At 54.2% G+C, this 25,606-nt stretch overlaps 2 protein-coding genes across 4 annotated transcripts in view; one reads left to right on the top strand and one right to left on the bottom strand.

The window, feature by feature from the left end:
- The window catches only part of LOC144168752 (mite allergen Lep d 7-like), a 222,625-nt gene that overhangs the window by 14,342 nt on the left and 182,677 nt on the right, over positions 1-25,606 (bottom strand). The window lies entirely within an intron of this gene.
- LOC144170876 (uncharacterized) lies at positions 845-8,396 on the top strand. The gene is made up of 2 exons (XM_077700903.1): positions 845-915; positions 7,530-8,396. Exon 2 carries the CDS (start codon positions 7,539-7,541, stop codon positions 8,394-8,396), a length of 858 nt encoding a protein of 285 aa, XP_077557029.1. The 5' UTR covers positions 845-915; positions 7,530-7,538.

Here is a 25,606-nt window from a genome sequence, read left to right as displayed (position 1 = left end):
GTCGATTCGTGGCAGGGGGTATACGTCCTTTTTGGTGACTTTGTTCAGTCGCCGGTAGTCAACGCAAAACCTTTAAGTGCCGTCTTTTTTCTTTACGAGTACGACGGGCGCAGCCCAGGGGCTTTTCGATGGCTGTATAATGTCGTCGCTGAGCATGTCGTCGACTTGAGTCCGGATGGCTTCCCGTTCGTGTGAAGAGACGCGGTACGGTGACTGTCGGGTAGGTCGGGCTCCATCTTCGGTTATTATTCGGTGCTTCGCTAGAGGGGTCTGACGTAGTTTTGCGCTCGACGAAAAGCATTCGCTATAGCGACGCAGCAAAGCCAATAATTTGTTCCGTTGTTCTTGCGGTAGCGCAGGATTCACGTCGAAGGGCTGCGGGAGGTTGAAGTTTTCTACGGGTGTGCGTTCCAAGTCGGCGACTGCGATCACGTCACTTGCTTGTCGCGTTTCTTCGAGGAATGCTATTGCAGCGCCCCTGTTTAAATGCTAGTACTCCTCTGTGAAATTGGTGACCAAAACGTGGGATTTGCGTTGCTTAAACCGCACAATGCCTCTTGCGACTGTGGGGTGCGCACTTGCGCCCTGCCCCCTCTCCCACTTCGAGCGCACGCCGGCCAAGCCGGCTGACGCGGCCGGCACGGGGGCAACCTTCTCGCAGCAATGCGCTGCGCTGTACATTGCCAACCACCCCGGTAACAACCCGTTTCGGGTGTCGGTTCCCGTTTCCTCCGCGACGCCTCGGAGGGCGCGCTCGTAGCTCCGGGAGGAGGTTGGGGAAGAACCGGTCCTCGGCAAGAGCCGAGTTCGGAGGTTGCGAGCGAGGGCCTGCTCTCTTTCGACTCATCGACCTCTTGGGAGAAGGACCTCCCTGCACCGACCTCGGAGACCACCCGCCCCCGCGACCTTCACTGGGTAAGCCAAACCCTTTGTCTTCCCTTGAGAGAACGCTGCAGTAGGACAGGACTATACTCCCTGCTGTGGCTGCTGGTCTGTTTGCACGCGCAACGATATTAGCTATAATATACCTGTTGATTGTTTGTTGCGAGTCCGTGGTGTCCTTTTTCGCCCGAACCCTGAGCCACGCGCGACTTTGCGCACGGCGGGTTGGGAGTCGCGTGAGAGCCGCCAAGTTATACGGCGGGACGATTGCGTAAACGCTAGCAGGTGAAGTTCGCTTCACAGGTTAGCCTTACGTAGGCGACCCCACATCTTGGCGCCCGAACGTGGGGCGAAATCGGAAATCCGGACTTTGACTTTTGGCGGGGAACGACTGTCGGGACCCGAACAAAGGATGGCAGACGGCGAGTCGTGTGAGGCTCTACGCGTCTTGTCAGAACTAGCAGCAGAGCGTCGGGAGTTTATGGCCGGGGTCGCAAATTTGCGAGATTCAGCTGCTGACGCCGGCGGTTTGCATCCTCCCGTTTCCGTTCCGAGTCAGGATGCCCGCCGCCAACGCGACGGCGGAGAACGGGCCCGACGCGGGGAGCGCTGACCGCAGCGCTATACCAGAATTAGCGGTCTCCACGGGGTCACCGCTGCCCCCGAACGGACCAGCGACAGCTGCACCTCCGGTTTCGGCTAACGCTAGTCGGCCGACGAGCGAGGCGCTTTTGCAGGATGCGATGCGCCTCATTCAGAGCATGGCGGTCGTGATGCAGCCAACACTGCAGGCACCCGCGCAAGCGGAGAGACCGCGCGTGAAGGTAGACGTTCCTACCTACACAGGCTACCACGATCGCGTCAGCGCGAACGAGTATCTCGACCGCCTGCAGCAGTATCAGCAGGCGATGGGATTAGGGGACGCCGAAATACGCGAGCGCATTGTTCCCGTGTCGCTGACGGACAAAGCGGCGCGGTGGTTCCGGTTGGTGGGAGAGCGCTCGCGCTCTATGGAGGATTTCCGCGCGAAATTCCGCGACGAATTCCTCCCCGCTAACTATGAGTTCCGCCTGCGGCGAGAGTTGGAGCAACGCACCTAGCATCCGGACAAATCGCTGCTGGAGTACGTAAGGGTCATGGACGAACTTTATCGTCTCACGGAACCACTCGCCACGAACGCGGAGAAGGTAGAGCGCGTCACGCGACAAGCTCACCCGACTTTCGCGGCTTACCTGAGAGGCGGAGGTTTCAGAAATTTGGATGAAGTTGCCTCCGAAGCTAAGCGTATTCAGGGGGACATCCTCGCTGCGCGAGCTTATCGGCCACCACCGCCCGCGGCTCACTCACTCGAGCCTCGTTGCGCATAGACAGCCGCGCATTCGGTGCGGTCGAACAGGACAGACGGGTCGGTAGCGATCGCGGATGAACAATTTCGAGACAACTGGGAATTGTCAGATCGCGCCCTAGACCCCTACTCGTACGCGTTACGGTCAGCACATGCTACCGCGGAGCGCAACCAGCCGCGCCGAGGCCAGCACGCGGATCCGAGGCCGAGCGCGCAACCTCCGCTCGCCCCCGAGCGCGATGCTCCGCGTGATCGGGGCAACCAGCGGCAAGACCGTAGCAACCGCTGCTACCGCTGCGATGAGCCTGGTCATTTTGTCCGCGACTGTAGGCACCCGCCGCCCCGAGACCACGGGCGTTCGGGAAACTGAAGGGGCCGCCGGTAAATCACATTGGGCAGCCGGCGGTCGTCACGAGTATGAATGCTTCACTCGCGCCGTTGGCTTGTCGTGTTGGAAGTTCCACCGACGGGCCGGCGCCGTACATAGAGTTAACCATAGCTCGCAAGAAGTTCGCCGCGTTGTTAGACACTGGGGCAAGTGCTTCTTTGTTCGGTGACGAAGTGTTAGCGCAGCTCCAAGAGAACAAAGTTCATCTCCGAGCGTGCGCCACAACATTTCGGCTTGCGAGCGGCACAGCACAATCGAGCGGTGCCGCGAGGCTTGTTGTTCGGTGGGAGAGACGTGTAAGGCGACAACGCCTAGTTCATCTTCCCGGCCTGACGGTGGCCATTATTTTGGGTCGAGACTTTTTGACCAAAACGGGCATCGTACTGGATATTGCTAACGGAGGGTACCGGGAGCGACCCACCGGTGCGCTCAAACCTTTTGTTAGGCCGCCAGCATACTCAGAGGCACCGCGCCCCGCGAAAGTGACTGAGGCACGCGACGAGCACGACAGGCCACTAAGCTGCAAAGAGCCCCCAGTGACTGCAGCCGCACGGACAATGGCTGCGGCTGCTGCTGAGACGGGGCAGGCAGTTCAACGCACTGACGCGGGGGAGACCTGCGCTGCAGCGAGCCAAGAGGGAACGCACCCGCGTTTATCTGCAGCGACTAGCTTAACAAAGAGGGAGCATGCGCGCCTGTCGTCGCTGTTGTACGAGTACGACGCGATGTTTACCGATCGTCCTGGCTGCACCAAGCTGGTCAAGCATAGGATAGATACGGGGGATGCGCAGCCATGGAAATGTAATCCACGGCCAATCAGCCAGACTAAGCGGAGAGGTCTAGACAGTGCCCTAGACGAACTCCTGCAGACAGGTGTTGTTCGGCGATCTGACAGCCCATGGGGTTTTCCGGTAGTGCTTGTTGAAAAGAAAGACGGAACTTCGACGGTTGAATGAGTTTACGCGCAAGGATGCGTATCCTCTACCGGACATTTCCTCCCTAGTTTCCAACCTCGGCGGAGCGAAGTACTTTGCGACGCTCGATGCCAGCCGCGGGTACTTTCAGGTGGAAATCGACGAGCGGGACATGGAAAAGACAGCCTTTACTTGTCACCGAGGGCTTTTTGAGTTCACCCGCATGTCGTTCGGCTTGGTGGGAGCGCCCGCAACCTATCAGCGCCTGATGGACCGCGTTCTGGGGGACGCAAAGTGGCAGCATGCCCTAGCGTACCTGGACGACGTTGTGGTGCACTCGAAAACGTTCGAGGAGCATTTGGAGCATTTGAGGGACATCCTTGAGAGGCTCAGGTCGGCGGGTATCACTCTGAACCCGGCCAAGGCGCAGATCGCAAAAACCCGAATAGAGTTATTAGGGTTTACAATCGACCGCGGTCGCATTTTGCCAAGCGCGGATAAGCTCCGGGCACTTCTGGAGTTCCCGTCGCCGACAGATGTGAGCGGCCTGCGACGCTTTCTGGGAATGGCGAACTTTTATCGCCAGTTCATTCCATATTGCGCCGCGCTACAGGCCCCTTTAACGAAGTTGTTAAAGAAAGGGGAACCTTGGAGTTGGGGTCCGGAGCAGGAGTCTGCACTTCGCAAACTCGTCAGAGTGCTCGCGGACACGGCCGAGCTACAGCTGCCTGACTTGAACAGGGAGTTCATAATCCAAACGGATGCATGCGACTTGGGCTTGGGAGCAGTTTTGCTTCAGGAACACGAGGGCGCGCTTCGTCCCGTGGCGTTCGCAAGTCGTTCGTTAACGCCGGCAGAGAGGAACTATTCGGTGACAGAGAAAGAGTGTCTTGTCGACGGAGTGCCTTTTGTGATCGAAACGGATCACATGGCGCTCACTTGGCTGCGGCGCCTGAACGAGCCAAGTGGCCGTTTAGCACGTTGGGCGTTGTTGTTGCAGCGTTATGACTTCACCGTGCGCTACCGAAAGGGCAAGAACAACGTCGTGGCTGACGCTCTTTCGCGAGCGCCCATTCAAAGCGAGGCGGGCACACACGCCCGCTCCGCGAAACCAAGCAGCCAGGCCGAGAGCGGTAACGAACTTCGTGCCGTAGGCGATGAAAGGAAGGCGGACTCTCCGTCGATTCCAGGCGACAGCGTTAACCACGTAGACTTCGTCAGTCCCGTTGGTACCGCGTTCAGCAGAAGGGACCTGTTAGAAGCTCAGCAGAGGGATTCTTTTTGTCGAAAGGTGTTCGACGGGCTCCGGGAGCCGGGCGGCAGGGCCGTCGCGCACAAGGGGGCAGCTGGTATTGCTATCAGTGCGGAGCGCTGTGATACAGCTAGTAATGCTGTAGGCGCGTTAGATTCCTATCTGCTGGATTCAGACGGCGTCCTTCTGAGGTACATTCCATCAGAGAGCGACACAAGCGAGTCGTTCAAGGTGGTAATCCCGAGCACGTTGCAAGGAGCGCTGCTGCGCTACTTTCACGACACGTGCATCGCTGGTCACGCGAGCGGCCCCAAGACTTATCTCAAGTTGTGCCGCTTTGCTACCTGGGTTGGCATAAAACGGGAAGCGATCCGTTACGCCCGTACATGCCATGTGTGCCAAAGCGTGAAGCCCCGGGGCGGTCGAGCACCCGGCCTCATGCAGCCAATCGGTAGCCAGACGCCCTGGCAAATCGTGGCATGTGACATAATGGGGCCCTACCCCATTACGCCAAGCAGGAACAAATTCTTGCTGGTCGTCACGGATCACTTCAGCAGGTGGGTTGAACTTTTCCCCCTTAGGAAGCTGACGGCACAGGTGATCATGGGGAAACTAATGGAGGTGTTTACCAGGTTTGGTTTTCCCGAGCAGCTGATAACGGACAATGCGTCCTACTTCACTGCGAAGGTGTTCGTAGACTCCTGTGCTGCACTCGGAATTAAGCACAGGAAGACGACCACTTATCATGCCCAGTCGAACCCCACGGAGAGGGTCAATCGCAACGTCAAGCACATGCTCGTGGCGTTCGCTGAGGAACACAGGGACTGGGATGCTCACATCTCTGAGCTGGGGTTCGCCTTGCGTACCACGGTGAACCGCTCGACGGGGTACGCGCCCGTTTCGCTCAACCTGGGTAGGGAACTGGTGAATCCGATGGACCGCATTCTAACGGACCGCAGCGGAGCGCCGGTTGTTTCCTCAGCACCCGCTGAGTACGCGACGAAGCTGCGCGCCAGGTTGATGGAGGCGCTGCTCAACGCCCGTCACAATCTCTCCACCGCTAGAGCACAGCAGAAAGCGCAGTACGACCGTTCGCACCGCGATGTTCGCTACGAGGTGGGTGACTTGGTGCTGCGGCGCAATCACGTGCTCAGTGACGCGAGCAAGCAATTTGCTGCTTCGCTGGCAAAAAAAGTGGACAGGGCCATACCGAGTTCGAGAAAAGGTTTCCTCACTTGTGTACAGGCTTGTGGACATGAAGGGGAAACCGACAGGTGGGCCCGTACATGTGTGCGACCTCAAGCGCTACTCAGCGCGAGGAAGCGAGCGACGTCGATGACGTCGACCGACGTCGAGCGACATCGACCGACGTCGATGGACGAGTTGTAAAACACTCGTCTCGTAATCGGGAGGTACCAGGTTCGAATCCTGGGCCGCCGGATACCCACCGGTTTCTTTAAAGGGTACAAGCGTCCCCGTACCGTAGCTCGTCTCGACGGTGGAATAAACGCTTGGAGCTTGACCACAAGCAGCCGCGGGAGGCGATGTGGGAGGTCCCTCAAACCCCTTCGCGCGGGGTAAGGAACCGCTGGGCACCCAACAGTCAAAAGGGTACAAGCGCCCCCTGTACTAACCTGGCAGGGGATAAAGGGCTTTGGACCCGCTCTACCACTGCGGCATACGTGGGAGGCTGCTGCTCCGCGACTTCAGCCGCTGGCCACCCACCAGTTTGAAAGTGGGAACAGGCGCCTACCTCGGGGGTTCCTGGAAACCGTAATACCACGCCGTACCGTATCATTTGGTTACAAGAAAGTGGGAGGTACTTCTGTACCGCTGGGCACCAACCAGTATAAAATTGGTACAAGCACCCCCTGAACAGGGGATCCAGTGCTTGGGAAGTTACCCGACTTTGTCGGGAAATGCCCCAGTGGAAGGGGTCGTAACTTTTGACCGCAGCGATGGCTCAAAGGTACAGCACTCGCCTCGTATGCGGGAGGTCCGGGGTTCGAATCCTGGTACCGCCGGACACCCACCGGTTTCTTTAATGGGTACAGGCGTCCCTGGTCGAGTGCGGACCCTTGAAAGGGGATTTCACGTCTGGAAAGCTGCCTTTACCCTATCGAGGGGCCCCTGACCCTTGTCCATCTGGCGGGGCCCCCGGCCATCATGCCGCGTTTCGCCATTGCCGGGGGTGAAAGAGTCTGGCGGCTTGTCCTGCCACAGGCGGTTGCGAGTTGAGCGTCCATCGTGGCTGTGGAAGGCACCATGTGAATTCGTGTTCCTTGGTGGCGCCGGGCACCTACCGGTAAAATAGGTACAAGCGACTCCCCGGCCTGGCGCTCGGCACTTGTGTGGGACTACAATGCTTGGGAAGTTCACCCGGCTTGCACGGGAAATCGCCCCTATGGAATGGGGCGGCTGCAAAATCGCAGGAACTTTTTTTTTTTTTTGCGCTCCTCCGCCGACCGCCAGCTCAGCGCCGAAACGGGGGCCGACCAACGAGCCCGGTAGAGCGCTACGACTTGCGCGACAGGCGGAAACCCTAACCGTTCTTGCGCGAGTGCACGCCTTACTGAATATTTTCTGTGCACGTGCATGCGAATACTTTGCTCGTAAGGCGGCGTTTATGTGAACGTAGGACTTCTTGCGTTGATCCCTGATCGATTTCGCTCGGGATACATGCACGACGAGGCAGCACGTGCTGCCAGAGCAGCGTCATGTATGTTTCTTTTTGGGGGGGGTTTGCAGTTCAGAATCATGGCCCCCAGCCACTCCCCTCAGCGGCCGCCCCCTTCTCCCCGTCGCCGGCAAGCAAATTCGCCCCGCCGGCCCGCTCGCTCTCCGGCCCGGCAGCGCGGCTCGCCGCGATCGACTGGCCCGGCGCCTCAGCCGCCTCAGCGGCCTTCGTCGTCCGACGTGGCGACCTGGACGCATCAGGCCGGCACTGAGGCGCCGGTGGCGTTCGCCTCTTGGAGGCCGTGGCGGCGCCAGGAGCGGGCCCGGGTCGGGATGGCGCCGGAGCGCCTGTTCCAGCCGTTCCAGGGGCGGACGGTGGCGGACGCGGACCGGGCTGCGGAGGGGGCTTCCTTGCCCCTTCCACTGGGCACCCGGCTGTGTGGATGCGGCGCGGTAATGCTGCACCCCTGCCACCGTACGGGGCCCCTTCTCCGGACCCGGACGCAGGCCGCGGGCGCCTCCTCTTCGGCCGCCGCACCACCACCACCACCACCCCAGGGGCCCGGCGGAACCGCGGCTGAGTTTATGGTTCGGAGGGCGGCCCAGGAGCCGGAGTTTGCGCTCTGGCTCCTGCAGGTGGCAACTGCCACGCCTCCGCCCAGGGCCCCCCGCCGGCCCCAGCTACGGGCCCGCGGCCTCTCGCCGCCGCCCCGGATGTACCGCCCGGAGCCGTCGCCCCCATCCTGCCGCCTGTTGCCGCTGCCCCGAACGGGCTTCCGGACCCGCCGGCTGCGGGCCTGCAGCCGCAGGACCCAGCCCCAGACCTGCCGCCCATGGAGGCTGCCGGAGTCGGGCCTGGTGGAGCCCTGGCCCAGGCGCCCCCGGGCCCCGTGCTGCCGGCGGTCCCCTGGGAGCCGGCCGGCCGCGAGGTCGGCCTGATTGACGGGCTGTCGGCCAGCGAGGTCGACATGCTCGAGGCAATGTTGGAGAGCTAGCTTAAAAAAAAGAAAAAAAAATAGAGTAGATTCGTTTTTTTTTAATGAATAAAGGTTCCTGCGGAGTCGCCACGGGTGGAGAGGATTCTTAAGGAGGGGGGGATGTGGGGAGCGCACTTGCGCCCTGACCCCTCTCCCACTTCGAGCGCACGCCGGCCAAGCCGGCTGACGCGGCCGGCACGGGGGCAACCTTCTCGCAGCAATGCGCTGCGCTGTACATTGCCAACCACCCCGGTAACAACCCGTTTCGGGTCTCGGTTCCCGTTTCCTCCGCGACGCCTCGGAGGGCGCGCTCGTAGCTCCGGGAGGAGGTTGGGGAAGAACCGGTCCTCGGCAAGAGCCGAGGTCGGAGGTTGCGAGCGAGGGCCTGCTCTCTTTCGACTCATCGACCTCTTGGGAGAAGGACCTCCCTGCCCCGACCTCGGAGACCACCCGCCCCCGCGACCTTCACTGGGTAAGCCAAACCCTTTGTCTTCCCTTGAGAGAACGCTGCAGTAGGACAGGACTATACTCCCTGCTGTGGCTGCTGGTCTGTTTGCACGCGCAACGATATTAGCTATAATAAACCTGTTGATTGTTTGTTGCGAGTCCGTGGTGTCCTTTTTCGCCCGAACCCTGAGCCACGCGCGACTTTGCGCACGGCGGGTTGGGAGTCGCGTGAGAGCCGCCAAGTTATACGGCGGGACGATTGCGTAAACGCTAGCAGGTCAAGTTCGCTTCACAGGTTAGCCTTACGTAGGCGACCCCACACGACAGACACACCGCGGTCGAGAATCAACCTTTGGTCACTCTCCACGATAGCGTCGGCATCAGGAGCAGCACCTTCACAGTAGACGGTGATCATCAAGCTTGCGCGGGGTGGCAGGGTGACATGATCATCGGCGATCCTTACAGCTGCACGGTGTTCGGGGTTCAGTTCCGGCGTCATAGAGTGATCGGGCAGGGGGTCGGGCGGGCGACAGTGGACGGCGGTACGGCGGGACTTCTTGAAGACGGGTTGGAGCAGGGCGGGGACGTCGAATAGCCGCGGAGTAGGTCATAGCTTGAGGCTCACGTGGTACTTCGGGAGGCGTAGAAGTCCCCAAAGCGAGTTGGATTTCTTCCCGAATCACGTCGCTCATAGAGGTGACTTGGGGTTGCGGCGTTGTTGGGAAGAGTTTCCGCAGTTCTTCCCTGATGATAGCGCGGATTGTATCACGTAGTGTGTCAGAGCTAAGAGCCCCGGCATCGATCGTGTCCGCAACTAGCGCATTGATGGGACGGTCGTACTGCCTCGTGCGCATTTCCAACGTCTTCTCCATGGCGGCCGCCTCGGATGCGAATTCGGCCACCGATTTGGGGGGGTTGCGGACAAGGCAAGCAAAAATTTCTTGCTTTACTCCACGCATCAGAAACCTCAGTTTCTTTTCTTCCGTCATATCCGGGTCCGCGCGACGAAATAGTTGCTTCATTTCCTCAACGAAGATTACGACTCCTTCGTTCGGGTGTTGCGTTCGAGTTTTAAGTAAAAGCGCAACTCGTTCTTTTCTCACCACGGTCGTGAAGGTCCTAAGGAACTCGCTTTTGAATTGCGTCCAGTCGGTCAAGGCGCTGTCGTGGTTCTCGAACCAAGTTCGAGCTGCATCCTCCAAGTAAAAGAAAACATGCCGGAAGGTTTCTTCATCGTCCCACCTGTTGATGGTCCGCGTGCGCTCCAGCTTCTCGAACCATTCTTCGGGGTCTTCAACGGGGGCTCCTCGGAACGATGGCGGTTCCCGGGGCTGTGACGTTGTTTCTTGCACCATGGTGTTGGTTGCAGCGTTTCTTCTCTTGGGCTCTTCTGGCATAAGACTGAACTCGGGTAGCAATCCTTGCAGTCAGCGGCTTTCTCTGGTTGGACTGGCTTGGCGGCTTCCAGATGTCGTAGGGAGCATCTCCACAAGATGTCACGAAGACACGGACGACGCAGTTGTCTTGAAAGAGAAACAAGTTTGTTGGAGCGCACTTGGGCTCCCCTAACAACTCAAAAGAATACTGAGGCGGCGAAGCAGCGGGCAACAAAGTGACTTGCGTCGGCGAGCGTCGCAGAATCGAATGCCGCGCCGTCTGCTGTGCAGGCTTTTATCTGTCGGCGCGAGAGTTTCTGGAACCGTCGATTCACATCCAGAACATTGTAGATCACAGAAGATTATTCTGGGCTAGCGGCGTTTGGGCGAAACACTCTGCTTATATGAATGAGATAGCCCGTGCGGCATAAAAATAAAGAATGGAACACGCGCTTCGCACGGGACACAGATAACAGAGCCGGGCGCGGCCGGGCATTAAAAACAAACAATAAATAAACAAACCCGTGCATGGTTCGCGGCAATATGAATATAAGGAATGAATGAACCTAGTGGCGCGGTTTTGCACCGATTCTAATTAATTGATCGAGTATACCTGGTGCGGACTCCATATGGGAGCCGCATATTCTAGTTTAGTTCGGATTAAAGATTTATAGGCGAGAAGTTTGACGTCCAGTGGAGCATGGCGCAAATGGCGCTTTAAAAAACCCAGAGATCGGTTTGCTGATAGTATGACGTTCGCGATATGCGTGCTCCATGAAAGATCACTGGTTAGGGTGACCCCTAGTTATTTATAGGATTCAACTTGTTCAAGATTAGAGTTAGCTATTACGTAAGAAAAATACAAGGGATTACGCTGGCGTTGAAAAAAAACGAGTTTGCATTTTGTTCTTTGTATGCATGCGAATAATTGTCGCCATTGAAAAGAGCCTACGCCGCAACTTCACGCGCGTGACCTCGTCTCTATGACGCAGATGGCGCTGAAGACTATGTCACCGCTGTTGTCGGGTTAAATGATGCAACCAATCATGATGATGATGGTTGGTGTTTCATGGCGCAAGGCCAGCGAGGGCAAAGAGCGCCAGAAAAGAAGTTATATAATGAAGCGAAGTGATTACCATAAAAAGGTAGGTATAAAAACATGTAAATCGGACATTGTAAAATCAATTAAAGGTAATGGTGATGGCTGGTGTATAGGGCCAGATTTGATTATGCGTGATATGAGATAAGGTTTAAAAACTTAACATCTGACAAATAATCAAACACACGTTTCATAGAAACACTGGCATCGTCACCTAGAAACAGCGATGGGTGTAGTGGGATATGTTGTCTGTAGAGTTCTCTGAAGTGTTTGTGTCGTGTTGTGTGAAGTGCCTTGCATGTTATTAGTATGCAACCAATCAGCGCTTCCGCACTCGAAAAAGCCGCGCCTATGCTAGCGACACTACGGCATGACGTATCTTTGTAGGAACGAATGTCGATCGTGGCCATGAGCTTAGCTGAGTTTGTAGATATAGCGAGTCGCTTACAAGGTATAAATAACGCTGAAGGACGCGGAGCGTCTCAGCAGGCACGAACGTGCAGGCAACTGCCTGAACAGTGCGCAAAGAGCGTGCGCTAAGCGGCATACACCGCAACAGCTACATCTTGCCGCCGTTTGCCAGAGTAGAACTATTCCGGAACATCAGTTCGCAAATCCGTGTAAGGGGGTGACATTCGTCGGTGCGCCTTCGTTAAACGGGTACCGAATTACTGCAGCGATGCTGTCGTGTCTGGGCCTGTCCGCCGGGCGCTATAGCGTGCAAGAAGCTCTAGCGGGCCGCTAGTCTTTGGTGGGAATCTTCAGTCATTGCCGTGAGCCAGCATGTTGTGTCTGTGGCGCCCTATCTGGCTTTCAGTCACTCCTTTTCTCTGTTTTAACATTGACGTGCCGAGGCTAGCACGGCCGACGCGAGGAGCAGCACGACCGGACCGACCAGCGGCCTATGCGCCGCGCAGACACCAGTGGGTTGCTACTGGGTGCGCGTCGGCTGTTAAAAACTGCGTCACCTACCACCGATCGGAGCCGATAGCATCGCGTACCTCGGAGCGCCGAGGGCCTTTTCCGGTTTTAAGTTTGCTGCCGAGGGAGGGAGGGGCAGAGCAACGTACACGCCCTCCTCTGTACAGCTTTGTCTTCTCCTGCTTCAGTGGTTCCCCTACGGGAATTTGACTACTCTGGTTGAACGTGAAGCTATCTCGTGATGGATTCTTTGGTTGTCCAATTGCAAGGGGCAGCCTGCCGAAATCTTCATCATTGGCGCTGCGGACGGGGCGAGAGTAACGTACATGCCCTCCTTTTCGCAGCTTTGTCTTCTTTTTCTTCAGCAGTTCTCGTACGGGAAGATGACGACGGTGGTTGAACGCGAAGCTATCTCGTGATGGATGTCACTGTTCGGAGCCCACGAGAGAGACGACCGACCCGTTCAGCAGCAAGAATGGAACTCCCTTTATTCTAGAAACCTCGGAGCATGCGCTCCACGTCAGGCGCTCTCGCGTGCTCGCTCACACGTGTCAGAGTGGCCAGCGGCCCCTACATCTCCCCTCTTAGACTATAACAAAGGGGTACACTCGAACGCTATAAGTTCTGTCTTTGCGGGGGCCGGACCGCTCGGCCAGATCTAGTGCGATAGCTGCCTGGAGACCGCGCCGAATCAGGAACAGGAACTGTCCCAGAAGTTGGCAAAGTTGGTGGTCTTCCCGTACTCTCTTCCTCTTCGTGTCCCGTCCACTCTTCTCCCTCGTGTGACGTGGAGTCCTGTGTCGCGTTGGGCTGGAACCGTACCAGGTGGCGGCGGTTTCTTTGCATGACGCCACTTGGTGTTTCGACCACGAATGAGTGAGGCCTTTGACCTGGGCTGAGGAGTGTCGCCGGGCAGTTTAGATCCTTCACCCATACACGGTCACCTGCTGTTAAAGGCGGCAACGGACTAGCGCGGTGTCGAGAGTTGAACGCCTTGGCTTGCCGGGCTTTATAGGCAGCATCCCTATCCTTGAACACCCGATGACTTGGGGTATGTGGACTCAGGCGTTTTCGAAGACTCGGAAGTCGCGTATGAAGATTGCGTCCCATCAGAAGCCGGGCTGGGGAAAATCCGGATGATCCCCGTGTACCACGATAGGATAGGAGTGCCAGGTACGGGTCAGCGCTTTTTTCCAGAAGGTTCTTTACCATCCGTACCATGCGTTCCGACTCGCCATTGCTTTGCGGGTACCGCGGGCTGCTGGTTTCATGGCGAAAACCGTACATTTGAGCAAACTTGGTCAACTCGTTTGATGAAAATTGGGGTCCATTGTCTGTCCGAACGACATCAGGGATCCTGTGCCGCGCGAAGCAACTCTTGACCGCGTTTATCACTGCTACACTAGTCGTGGAAGTGAGAGACACTACTTCAGGAAACCGCGAGTACTAATCTTCGACGACAAGGTGTTCACGGCTTTTGCATTGGAATAGGTCGATCGCAAGATGTTGCCACGGACGATCCGGTGTCGCTGTAGGCATTAGTGGTTCGGGGTTCACCACTCTGTTGGTTGCGCACTGTTCGCAGCTTGTAACCATATGTTGAATGTGCATGTTGCCCACAGGCCACCAGACACTTTCTCTTGCTCGTTCCTTGCACAGGCGAAGTCCTTGGGTATACCGACAGAACAGCACGCGACCAAACGGCACGCGACAGAATAGCACTGACATAACAGCGCGGCGTCAAAAGGGCACGCGTCAAAACAGCACGCGTCAAAACAGCACAGCGACAAGAGCGCACAGCGACAAAACCGCACACGACAGAACAGCACGACGCCAAAACAGTACGGCGTCAAAACAGCACGCGACAGAAGAGCACGGCGACAAAACAGCACGGCGACGAAACAGCACGCGACAAAACAGCACACTGCAAGAGATGAGCACTGTAAAAGTTGGGTGCGGTGGCGTTGCTAGGTGGTCTGGCATAGTGCACTCGTCGGAACGGAATCCAAAAATTGCGGCAAGTAAGGAATAGCACATTCATTTCAACTTATTTTTACAAGACTTATCTGTGCAGGAACATATCGGTACATAGACATTTAGGCACCCGCATATTCCAGTGGAGGGCGATTTCGGTACAGAAAGAGATTTAGGTGTGCCTTTGATAGGCTGAAACAACACAACATAGTGAGCCGTTAGTATCAACTACAGATTTTACTTGTTTGTATTACTTGCTTTTTCACGCATGATTATATGTGCAATTATTTCTATGAAATGACTACTCCAGTAATTGCCTATTAAAGGTGGTTCCTCGATCCCGTTGTATTGATTGGTTTTTGGTCATGACCGCAGGGATCTATTTTTATGAAGGTGGCATCTGTGCCCTTTTCGGTGTAATTTAACGCAAAACCATGAATCTGCATATTTCGTGAACACTTCTTTCTGTATTAATTTACTGTGAATTGTTCCTCGAGCCTCTATTATTTAATTACTTTTCATATAAATGTTGTTTGAATTATTCATTCGCTCATTGACGCCATTCTTTTGAAGATTTCGATGTGTAGTGACGGTCTTTTTCACTAAAGTGAAGAATGTAAGCTGCAGGGTCACCAATGAGCCACAATCCACAGTAGCTCATATTCGCGGACGCTGCTTTGACGCGCAAGATTGTTGCTGAAATATTTCTTACCCACTAAGAGCTCCTGTGTGCTGTTAAACAAATTAAACCCCCATGTATAAATGACAATTAAGTGGTGTATGACTTCAGTAAGAAGCTTAATTATCCGTCAGAATAGTAGCCCTTAAGGGTTACACTTCGGCTTTTCCGCTTCCATCATATTCCAGGTGATTTAGGTTGCAGCGGCTCATGATAACCTGAGGCATGCCTGTTGCAACGGGCACTTGTTCTTTTTTTACACTTTCGATAAAACAGCAGAAAAATAAAACAGCAGGAAGAGAAGATCTTGTGTGAGCCGAAAGATGACGGCCGCTGCAAAGCATGCCTCGGTAGCCGGTTTAGATCTTTTCTTGCCTTAATGCTGTTTTTTTTTTGTATTCGCAGTGCGGACTCAAAAGAAGCACACAAAAGCTTTCATTTCTTTCAACTTTTTTAGGCTTAACACCCAGAACGCTAAATTTGGAATATGGGATGCTCCGCAGTGAAGGACTTCACGCTTCTTCGCGTGCATTTAAACGGCGACACTCCGCCGTTTTCGCTCTTCTCCTTCATTTGAAATGCAACCACCATGTCGGGCATCTAACTCGCTTTCTTTGGCTCGGCGGCTCAACGCTATCCACTCTTTCCAGCCCCTACAGGTGGCGCTGCGGAAAACGGCAATAGGAGAAGCGATGGGAGTTTAAAACCGGTAGGCGGAGGGCTAACCCGTTAGGGTAATTCAGGGTAGGTTTAATTAGTAGAATAAGACAGGCAAGTTGGTTGGTGGCAACGGACGTCCCGATACAGAGGGAGGGCTTCTAATCATCATCATCATAATAATCATCTTAATCATCATGGAGTACCATACTGTGATCCGGCCTTCATACCAACATGCGCGCCAGCATCAATAGAGGCCCAAAAGCCCGTAGCTCGACTAGAAACAATTACTTCATTAAAGATAAACGCAGGCATATGTTGCTAAATGCGAGAGAACGTTAAATTTGTTTCAGGGTTCCTGGTGCGGCGTAAAAGGAGCCGCGTTATACGCAATCCGCTGTGCATGGCTCCGGCCACACGGAAGTGGTTCGCGAACAATCCCGCCTTATTGCGCAAAAAACTGCTATAGGATGTGTAACGCTAATCTCGTGGGGTGTTTGCAGTGTACGTCGTCGCAGTGTACGTTACACTTGAGGCGTGTTTGTTTTTTTTCCTGTGTAACTGCTAAGCAGAAGACCATGCGCACGATGTGCGGGCGATATGGTCCCGGAACAAATGGTCCCGGAGCAAATGGCCCACGAACTAATGGTTGCGGAACAAATGGTGCCGGAAAAATTGTCCCAACTTCAAAGTAGGAAACCAATTATACCACCACTACTGCACCTATGCACGAGCGCCTCGTACATAATATATTTGCTAAGGCTGAAATTATTCGAAATAAATGCTGCATGTGAATTTGTCGTCGTACGAGTATGTTCTCCGGTGCTTCCTTTGCTTGTATCCTTTCGTAAATTCGGAAATAAATTATTATTAGTATTATTATTATTATTATTATTATTACTTATCATGCTTGTCTTATCATTTGTTCCTATACTCTTGTCATTGTTTTTGTCGTCTTACTGTCAAACTTTGTTCTCTGCTTGTTGTGTATTCATTGTAATAAGCTGAGCCACAAAAGCATCTTTTTTTCTTTTTTACCTGTTCTTTTTTTTCTTTTTTTACGGCTTGCTGCTGGTGCTGAGAAGCCTTTGTAGACATCCCCAATAAAGAGTTCAACAGCATTTCCTAATTTGGGGGAGCGGTATCGCAGGGAGCTTTGGACAGCATGTCTGCAGTTGCCAGCAACTTCCCCGGCACGTACTTTACTTGAAATAGGTAGCGCATCAACTTCATGCGCATGCGCTGAATCCTTGGTGGCAGCTGATCGAGGTTTTTATGTCCGAGAAGAGCTAGAAGGGGTTGATGGTCAGACTCCACCGTGAAGAAGAGACCACGCAGATAGTGGTCGAACCGCGTTATAGCCCATGTTATCGCCAGTGTTTCCTTCTCTGTCTGGCTGTAGCGGGCTTCTGTTGGAGTCAAAGATCTCGAGGCAAAGGTGACAGCGCGTCGAGCACCACAGGGTTGACTTTGGAGAAGCACGGTGCCGATACCATACGAACTTGCATCCGCCGAGACCAGGGTTGGAAACGACAGGTAATATAGAGCTATGCAACAGTCTGAGCTGAGCATCTCCTTGACCTTCTTAAATGCAGTATCTTGATCCACACCCCAGGTCCAGTGACTGTTTTTGTTAAGTAAAGCTCGGGTAGGCGCAGTAACGCTTGCGAGGTGCGGAAGGAAGCGTCCAATGTGATTGAACTCCCGAAAGACCCTCCAGGATTTGAGACATCAGGCGCTGGAAGAATTCCGAATCGGAAGCGATACCGATAGGAAGGCGACGATAGCAATACCGACCGAAGGGTGTGATGAAGGTAGTCAGCTCTTCACTTTCAGGCCATAGCTTCATCTGATGGAATCCCAATGTGGCGTCTAACTTGGAGAAGACGTGTGCGTCCTTCAGCTGACCTAACACAGAGTTCACAGCAGGAAGAACGTAGCGTTCCCTGTGGACATGCTGGTTTAGCTTGGTGAGGTCTACACAAATCCTGTAGCCACCTGTCGACTTTGGTACAACGAGACCGGCGCATCATGGCGTTGGTTTGCGTACCTTGCGGATGATGTCTTGACTCTCCATCTCCTCGAGTTGAGTTTTGACCACTGGCAGTAATGGAATTGGAATCCTGCGTGGGTGCACAAAGCGAAGGGCTGTGCATCCGATACAAGGCGGATCTCGTACGGTTCTGGAAGTACACCCAAGCCTTGAAAGATTCGAGATTACGGAGGAGGCATTGTAGAAAATGTCGCGTCGATGAACTTCACGACGCCCAGGTATTCTATGGCGGGAAGCCCAAGTAGCCGGATGTTCTGACCTCGCATGACGTAAAGTCGTTTAGCGGTAGACTTGTCTTACCAGTTGAGGGTCGCGGAAAATGTCCCGAGCAGTGGAAGACGCTGGTTGCTTGGACCGGCGAGCTTCGCTTCTGCTCGATCAAGAACTTTGGGAACAGCAGGAAAAGTTGAAAGGACAACTGACACTTCGGCGCGCGAGTCTATTTTGAATTTGGAGGGTATGCCATTCACGCGCACGTCAGCGTACGTTGCACAGCGCGTGCCGACCGCGTGGAGTTTACCGAGCTTAGCTTGGCTTTTCCTTTCTTTGCTCGGCAGACATCGGCGAAGTGACCCTGCCTCTTTCAGTAGTAGCACGTGGCCCGCCGCGCCGGGCACTTTTCTCGAGCGTGAGGCTGGGGACCGCAATATTCGCAGCTCCCAGAAAGCCGGCGTTCCTCGTGCTGAGCGAGTGAGAAGGAGGGTGTTGAGCGGCGATGCTTGCCCTTCTTAGCTGCGTCGACATTCAGGTTTTAGATGCAGAGCATCCGATTCACTCGCCTTGTCCCTCCGGCGTCGTCGTAGGCGTTGTCCGCCCCTCCCCCATTCTCTTCGCCGCGCCAGGTACACTCTCCGCCGCTCACCCCCTCTCCTCTCCGATAGCGAACACTCTCTCGCGACGGGCATTGGATTGAATTCGATTGGATTGGCTTGGATTGAATTGGATTGGCTTGGCTTGGATTGGATTAAAGTGGATTGTGTTGGATTGTGTTGCGTCCTAGCCGCGGCTCGTTGTGTCATAGCCGCGGCAGACGCGCTGGGGCCGGCGCATGTGCAGTACACTCTCTTCCGCGGTTTCCTCTCCTTCGGGCGCGCTGCGCATATAACCGGTGTGCCGTTCTCCGGCGAAGCAACATCCACGCGTGGCTCAAACACCTAGAGTCCACGCCGCGTTACAAGTACGCCAACGTCGTCATCGACTGGGACCGGCTTACGCAGTCCCCTCAGCGTTATGCGCGCTATAAAACGCAGTCCCTTCGCCGCTCCGCCTATGCGTCGCATCTACACAGGGGTTCCCGCGAGGGGAGGTGGGAGTTTTTTCTGGCGTGCTAAGTGACCGCGCAGCGCGTTCGTTTTGGGCGTCCTCGTGCAATCGAGCCTGATATAGCACCTCTTCTGCTGTCAGCTTCGTGCTGCGGCAAAGCTGGTGTGAAAGTTTTTCGTCTAATAGGCCGACAACAAATCTGTCTCGAACCAAGCGGCTTTCCACCTCTGAGTTGCTGTAGCTGCACCGCTTGACCAGGTTCTGAAGCTCACCAGGCTGCTGCGTTCGGCGGCGGAAGCGTCTACTCTCATAGATCTCGTTGACGGGATGAACGAAATGACGGGTCAATGTGGGACTCCGGTGCCGATAGTCCCAGCTAAGTAAGCAAGGTCCGCGTCTGCAGTCCCATGACGTAGAGTAACGTTCGAACCATTCGTTCGTCGTCCGCAGAGTGGAGGCCAGACGCGAAGACATAATGTTCGCATGTGGCGATCCACGTAGGCCATTCCCCCGGATTTGTGAACACAAATTGGGCCGGCGCTTGTAGTCCGGAGGCGCCCACACGGACGACGGGAACATCTGGGTCGCTAGGCATGGCTGAACACTGCTGACACCGTGTTCGGAGACCACGAGAGAGACGACCGACCCGTTCAGCAGCAAGAATGGAACTCTTTATTCCAGAGAGCCCCGGAGCACGGGCTGCACGTCAGGCGCTCTCGCGTTCTCGCTCACACGTGTCAGAGTGGCCAACGGCCCCTACAGTCACCATTGTGGGCGACTCGAACATGCGCAGGGCAGAGCAGGTGATTACAACGAGGGTGGGGCTGGACAAGAGAGTTGAGGCTAGCGCACTCCCTGGAAAGATGGTTAACGTAGTGGTGGCGAAGCCCAAAGAGCAGGTGTGGGACACAATGACAGATAAACAGCTAGTGGTGATAATGGGGGGAGTAAACGACGTGTTTTAGGGAGGAGGTCAAGGCATAGTGAAGCAGGTGGCGAAGGGGGTCAGTGAACTAATGGCGATTTCGGACGACGTCCAGATCGCGGTCTGCACAGTGCCGGAGGTTGAGGGCAAGGAGGCCACGTAGCAAGCGAACCAAGAAATTTCGATGCTCGTGAAGCAATAAATGTTGAGGTGGTTGACCTCAACCGGGTAGTGTACCGTGCGGACGGGGGCCAGGCGTTTGTTAGGGACGGAGCTCATTTCAGGGAGCGTTTAGCGGAGCAGGTGGGGAGGCGACTAGCTGTTTGGGCGGTAGCTTTTTATGGGGGCCAAGAGAATTCCGGAAGCTGGACTGGTATTTATTTTTTTATTTATTTATTTAATACATACTGCGGAGGCTAAGGGGTCCAAGCAGGAAGGGCACGTCACGCATACCACGAAAGTGATGATGTACATCATACAAAAATAACACTTTGTTTTACACGCTACAATACACTTCGTTATGTAACAACAATGCGCTTCGTTCTATACACCACAATACCCTTCGCTGCAACAACACACCTTGTTCTACAACACTACATTACACTTTGTTCGACAACACAAGTAGTAACTTACGCCAAACAAAACAATACACTTCATTCTACATACGTTACAAAAAATGAGGTTCGCATAATTTGTTCCAGTCCGACACTGCTCGCGGAAAAAAAGAATACATCGAGGCATCGGTTCTCTCAAAAAATGGGGTTAGCAAATGGAAATGATGATGTCGTGTGTTCCTTGTTGATAGAAAAGATAAGTAAGGCGATGAATCGATGGCGAGTTTACCATTAAGTAATAATTGAAGGAAATCCAGCCGTTGTTTGCGTCTGCGGGATTCAAGGGTCTGAATGTCGTTTGCCGACATCAGCGCGGAAGGTGGATCCGACGGTAAGTATTTTGAATATATAAACCGAACAGCTTTCCTTTGAACCCGCTCAAGTTTGTTAATATTAAGCTTAGTGTAAGGGTCCCATACAATGCTGGCGTATTCCAGTTTCGGTCGTATAAAGGAATAATAACTAAGAAGCTTCACATTCGCAGGACAGGTACGCAGTTTATGTCTTAGAAAACCAAGTTTCCGAAAGGCAGCTGAACATATGTTGTCTACATGCAAGTTCCAAGACAAATTACTAGTTATAGTTAGGCCCGAGTATTAGTAGCTTGTAACCTCTTCCAGAGTTGAAGACCCAAGCTGGTACATATTGTCACGGCCCTCTTGACATTTCACATGGCAATGCACTGGATCACCTGCCGGTCAATCCATGTACATTTCATCTATGGGTACGTGCCGCATCAGTGGGTCGCGCATGGCAAGCCGAAACGAAGACGAAGAGGTCGCGCAGAGACAGACTGGCTCGAGCTACGCTGGTATCCTCGGCTTCGGACTATACCTCGTCGACGCTACCGGAGTCCAACCTGACCCAGACAAAATACGAGCCGTAAAAGACTTCCCTGCTCCTCGATCAGTGAAAGAAGTTCGAAGCTTTGTGGAGCTCTGCTCCTACTTTCGGCGCTTCGTCAAGAACTTCGCTGAAATTGCCAGGCCCCTCACGGATCTGCTTAGGCATGATAACCCGTTTTCCTGGGGCCCTGAGCAAGCTTCCGCTTTTTCAACACTCGTCAATCATCTCACTAATCCACCTATTCTGGCGCACTTTGACCCTTCCGCTCCGACCGAAGTCCACACGGACGCGAGTGGACACGGCATAGGTGCTGTACTGGTTCAGAAACACGCCGGTCTCGAACGAGTGACAGCGTATGCCAGTCGCCTTTTGTCACCTTCCGAGAGGAACTACTCGATCACCGAGCGCGAATCCCTGGCTCTTGTATGGGCCGTGAACAAATTCCGCCCATATTTATACGGAAGGCCTTTTTCTGCGGTAACTGACCACCATGCCCTATGCTGGCTTGCTTCCTTGAAAGATCCCCCTGGTCGTCTTGGTCGCTGGGCTTTACGCCTTCAGGAGTTTGACTACTCCGTGGCCTACAAGTCTGGTAGGCTCCACAGCGACGCCGACTGCCTGTCGCGTCAACCGGTCGACCAACCTGATACAGCTGACAACGACCTTGATTCTTATGTCCTTGCACTAACTGACTTTCTCAACATCGCCGACCACCAGCGTCGCGACCAATCATTGCAGTCGATCTCTGCACGTCTCACTACCATGCCGTCAGACCCTGCATTGAACGCGTTTTTGCTTCGCGACGGCGTGCTGTTGCGCCGGAACTTTCGCGCAGACGGCCCTGATGAGCTTCTAGTTGTTCCTGAACACCTCCGATCTGACGTCCTCCATCAGCTGCAGGACGAGCCGACGGCTGGCCGCCTTGGCGTCGCACGAACTTATGACCGTGTACGTAAGCGATTTTACTGGCCCGGACTCTACCGATCAGTCCGCCGCTACGTAACGGCATGTGACCTGTACCAGCGCCGGAAAACCCCTTCCTTGGGCCCAGCCGGACTGCTCCAACCGATAGAGAATCCTTCCGAACCTTTCTATCGGGTCGGTTTGGACCTGCCCGGCCCTTTTCTTCTCTCTCGTTCGGGAAATCGCTGGATCGCTGTTGCGACTGATTACGCGACCCGCTGCGCTATTACGCGTGCTCTCCCCACCAGTTGTGCCACCGACGTTGCTGATTTCTTGCTTCACAACGTCATCCTACAACACGGTGCTCCCCGTCAGCTCCTTACCGACCGTGGCCGGTTCTTCCTGTCTCGGGTTGTTGACGACCTCCTCCGCTCTTGCCACACGAAGCACAAGCTGACCACCGCCTACCATCCCCAGACTAATGGCTTGACGGAAAGGCTTAACAAAACCATCACCGAAATGCTCGCGATGTACGTTTCCGCGGACCATCTGGTTTGGGACGTCACTTTGCCGTATGCTGCATTCGCATACAACTCATCCCGCCATGACACCGCCGGTTATTCACCGTTCTTTCTTCTCTACGGCCGTGAACCCACTCTTCCCTTAGATACCCTACTTCCTGATACGACACCTCTGGCTGCCGAATTTGCCCGCGATGCTGTCGCTCACGCTGATGTCGCCCGCCAGGTTGCCCGTGCCAAACTCGCGGCTTCCCAGTCCTCTCAGAAACACCGCTATGACGAGCAACACCGCACCGCCCACTTTACGCCCGGCTCCTTGGTTCTTGTCAGCACCCCTTGCCGCCGCATTGGTCTCTCTGAGAAACTGCTGCCTCGCTTCAAAGGCCCCTATCAGATTAAGCGTATGGTCACACCTGTGACGTACGAAAGTGTTCCCGCCGCTCCTTCCTCACCGTCACTGGACCCATCAGCTCAACTCGTCCACGTCGGCCGCCTCAAGGCGTATTACTCAGCGGCCCCACCTGTTCCCTGACCCTCGATTTCAATAAGCACCGCGACGGCGCTTCTTCGCCGGAGGGGGTCATGTCACGGCCCTCTTGACATTTCACATGGCAATGCACTGGATCACCTGGTGGTCAATCCATCGTACATTTCATCTATGGGTACGTGCCGCATCAGTAGATCGCGCAAGGCAAGCCGAAGCGAAGACGAAGAGGTCGCGCAGAGACAGACTGTCTCGAGCTACGCTGGTATCCTCGGCTTCGGAGTATACGCCTCATTCTTTGAAAATAGATCGCTTTTAAGCACAGCGTGTAAATAGCCCGCATCTGCCTCGTAACAATATTATTTAGTGGAACTTTCTTACGTGTCAAACGCATGCAGACACTCCTTTCTGCATTAAGGATCATTCCCGACTCATTGCACCACTGATGAATATTATGAAGGTTTGAGTTAAGTTCATTTTGATCATCGAAAGAGTTATTATCCCGGAACAAAACACAATCGTCTAAAAATAATCTAATTTGTACCGAAGGGGTGATGACATTTACAATATCATGTATAAAAGAAAAAGCAATGGCCCCAGGACGCTTCCTTGGGGTACAACTGATGTGACCTGAAGAGGCTGTGAACGGTGGTCATTAATAGCAACAAACTGTTCACGGTTATTTAGATAGTCTGCAGTCCAGTTTACAAGAATTTCGGGAAGGCCAATACCCTTAAGTTTCAAGATCAATTTGTCGTGTGGAACCCTGTCAGGCACAGGCACAGGCATAGTAGAAATGCGGCAGGGGCAAGCGGTTGCGATCGAGGTCAAAGCAACAGCGAAAAGCAAAGTGCCAAAGTTAGAACGCAGGGCACACAAAAGATCAGAAAGGGGCATTACGTAGCAGTGCAAGAGGGCGAACTACATAAACATGCACGTAGATCACGGAGAAAATAGTTAGAGGTCCGCAGTCAACTAGAAAAAGAAAAAAGCTGAAGTACATCACTGCCTTTACAGAAACATTTCTTTGAGATTTAGAAGATCCCCCGGTAATGCATTAATATATATGGCAAGGCTGTAGCAGAGCCGTAGGTACTATGATACGGGGAGAGGTCGGCATGCTTATTGAACAGGGACCCAATTGGCACGGAGTCAACGAAAACTGCGAAGAACATATATGGGCTAACGGCAGGATAGCTGAAGAGAAACGCTGTTAGACTCGCCTATCTGTGGTCAGGGGATGCTAGTGAGGTTAGAGAAAACATTGAAAAACTGGTAGGCTTTGTTCAATCCCCTCCGTCGGGTATGTGCAGTTCAAATTCTATCATCCTGTCATTAGCCCTGTCAATAAAGGCCCAGTTCCTCTCAGCCATGACACCGAAACCTGCTGCCTGTCTCCTCTTGCCCTAGCATTTGGTGCCGAAACCCGGGAGGAAGACCAGGGACCGACGGGGAGACTAGTGGGGTGCCAGTGGTTTCGGGCAAGTTAGATCCAGAATCATTCACCACCGACTCACCGTGAGCCACCTGGAACTATGGCTGATAGTGATTGCACACCGACCAACGACTCCTTCGACGGCACCTGGGCTAATACTGGTTTTCCTACCACCGGCCTCGAGGGACGGGTGACTAACGACACTCGACTGGCACTCAGCGTGACCATTCCCGGTGCACTGACGAATACCGATCGCAACTCACTGAACGACGCCGACATTCCAGGTCCCGTCCACTCCACTTTGCTTCGCAGAAACAGTACCGCTACCGAAGAGCAAGCTGGTGAGCTGGACGCTCTGCGCTCATTGCGAAATGACGCCCGTGCCGAATTCGTACCTACTCTTACCGACCGAATCACTATTCCATTATCGGCTGTCTACCAACTCGAAATGTGCCTTCGAAATCTCTAACGTAAACGAATAAACCTAAGAAAATTGGATTCGGACATAACAGACCTAATCGACGACGAATTTTCGGAGGAAGTAGAGCATGGTGAATTATAAAGCCAGAGCTTTCACTGCACAAAAGCACTCTCTATTCATTACATACCTTCCCGCAAAAAAGAGTGCTGCCCGAGGTTAAACTAATTGCGCATAAATACGGAATCTCTAAACTCAACCATCGTCGTGAGAATTCACAGGCAAAAGCTTTGGACGTAAGTTCTCCCAACACCAAAATTGCATTTCTGTACCAGCCAACACAGCATAAACATGCTACAGGAAACTGCAAGAACTTGTCATCGTCAGTGGATCTTCCGGAGACGCTAACGAACCGTTTTGAAGTGAACGTAGCGCAGAATTCTGAAGAGCCGCGCATCGAACTGCCATCGTGGGAGTTCGAGTACGTCTTTGTTCCAGACGTCATGAAAGGGGAATCCTTCACGAAACTTCCTGATACCCCGCTATCTTAAGTCGTC

Source organism: Haemaphysalis longicornis, unplaced genomic scaffold (genome assembly GCF_048455015.1).
Source record: "Haemaphysalis longicornis isolate Haplotype H1 unplaced genomic scaffold, Haemaphysalis longicornis Haplotype H1 scaffold_2, whole genome shotgun sequence".
Classification (NCBI taxonomy): Eukaryota; Metazoa; Arthropoda; class Arachnida; order Ixodida; family Ixodidae; genus Haemaphysalis; species Haemaphysalis longicornis.
This window is presented reverse-complemented; position numbering and strand designations above follow the sequence as displayed.

Excerpts from the sequence above, each read along its gene's own strand:
- LOC144170876 (XM_077700903.1), top strand. The coding sequence starts at position 7,539 with ATGGCCCCCAGCCACTCCCCTCAGCGGCCGCCCCCTTCTCCCCGTCGC.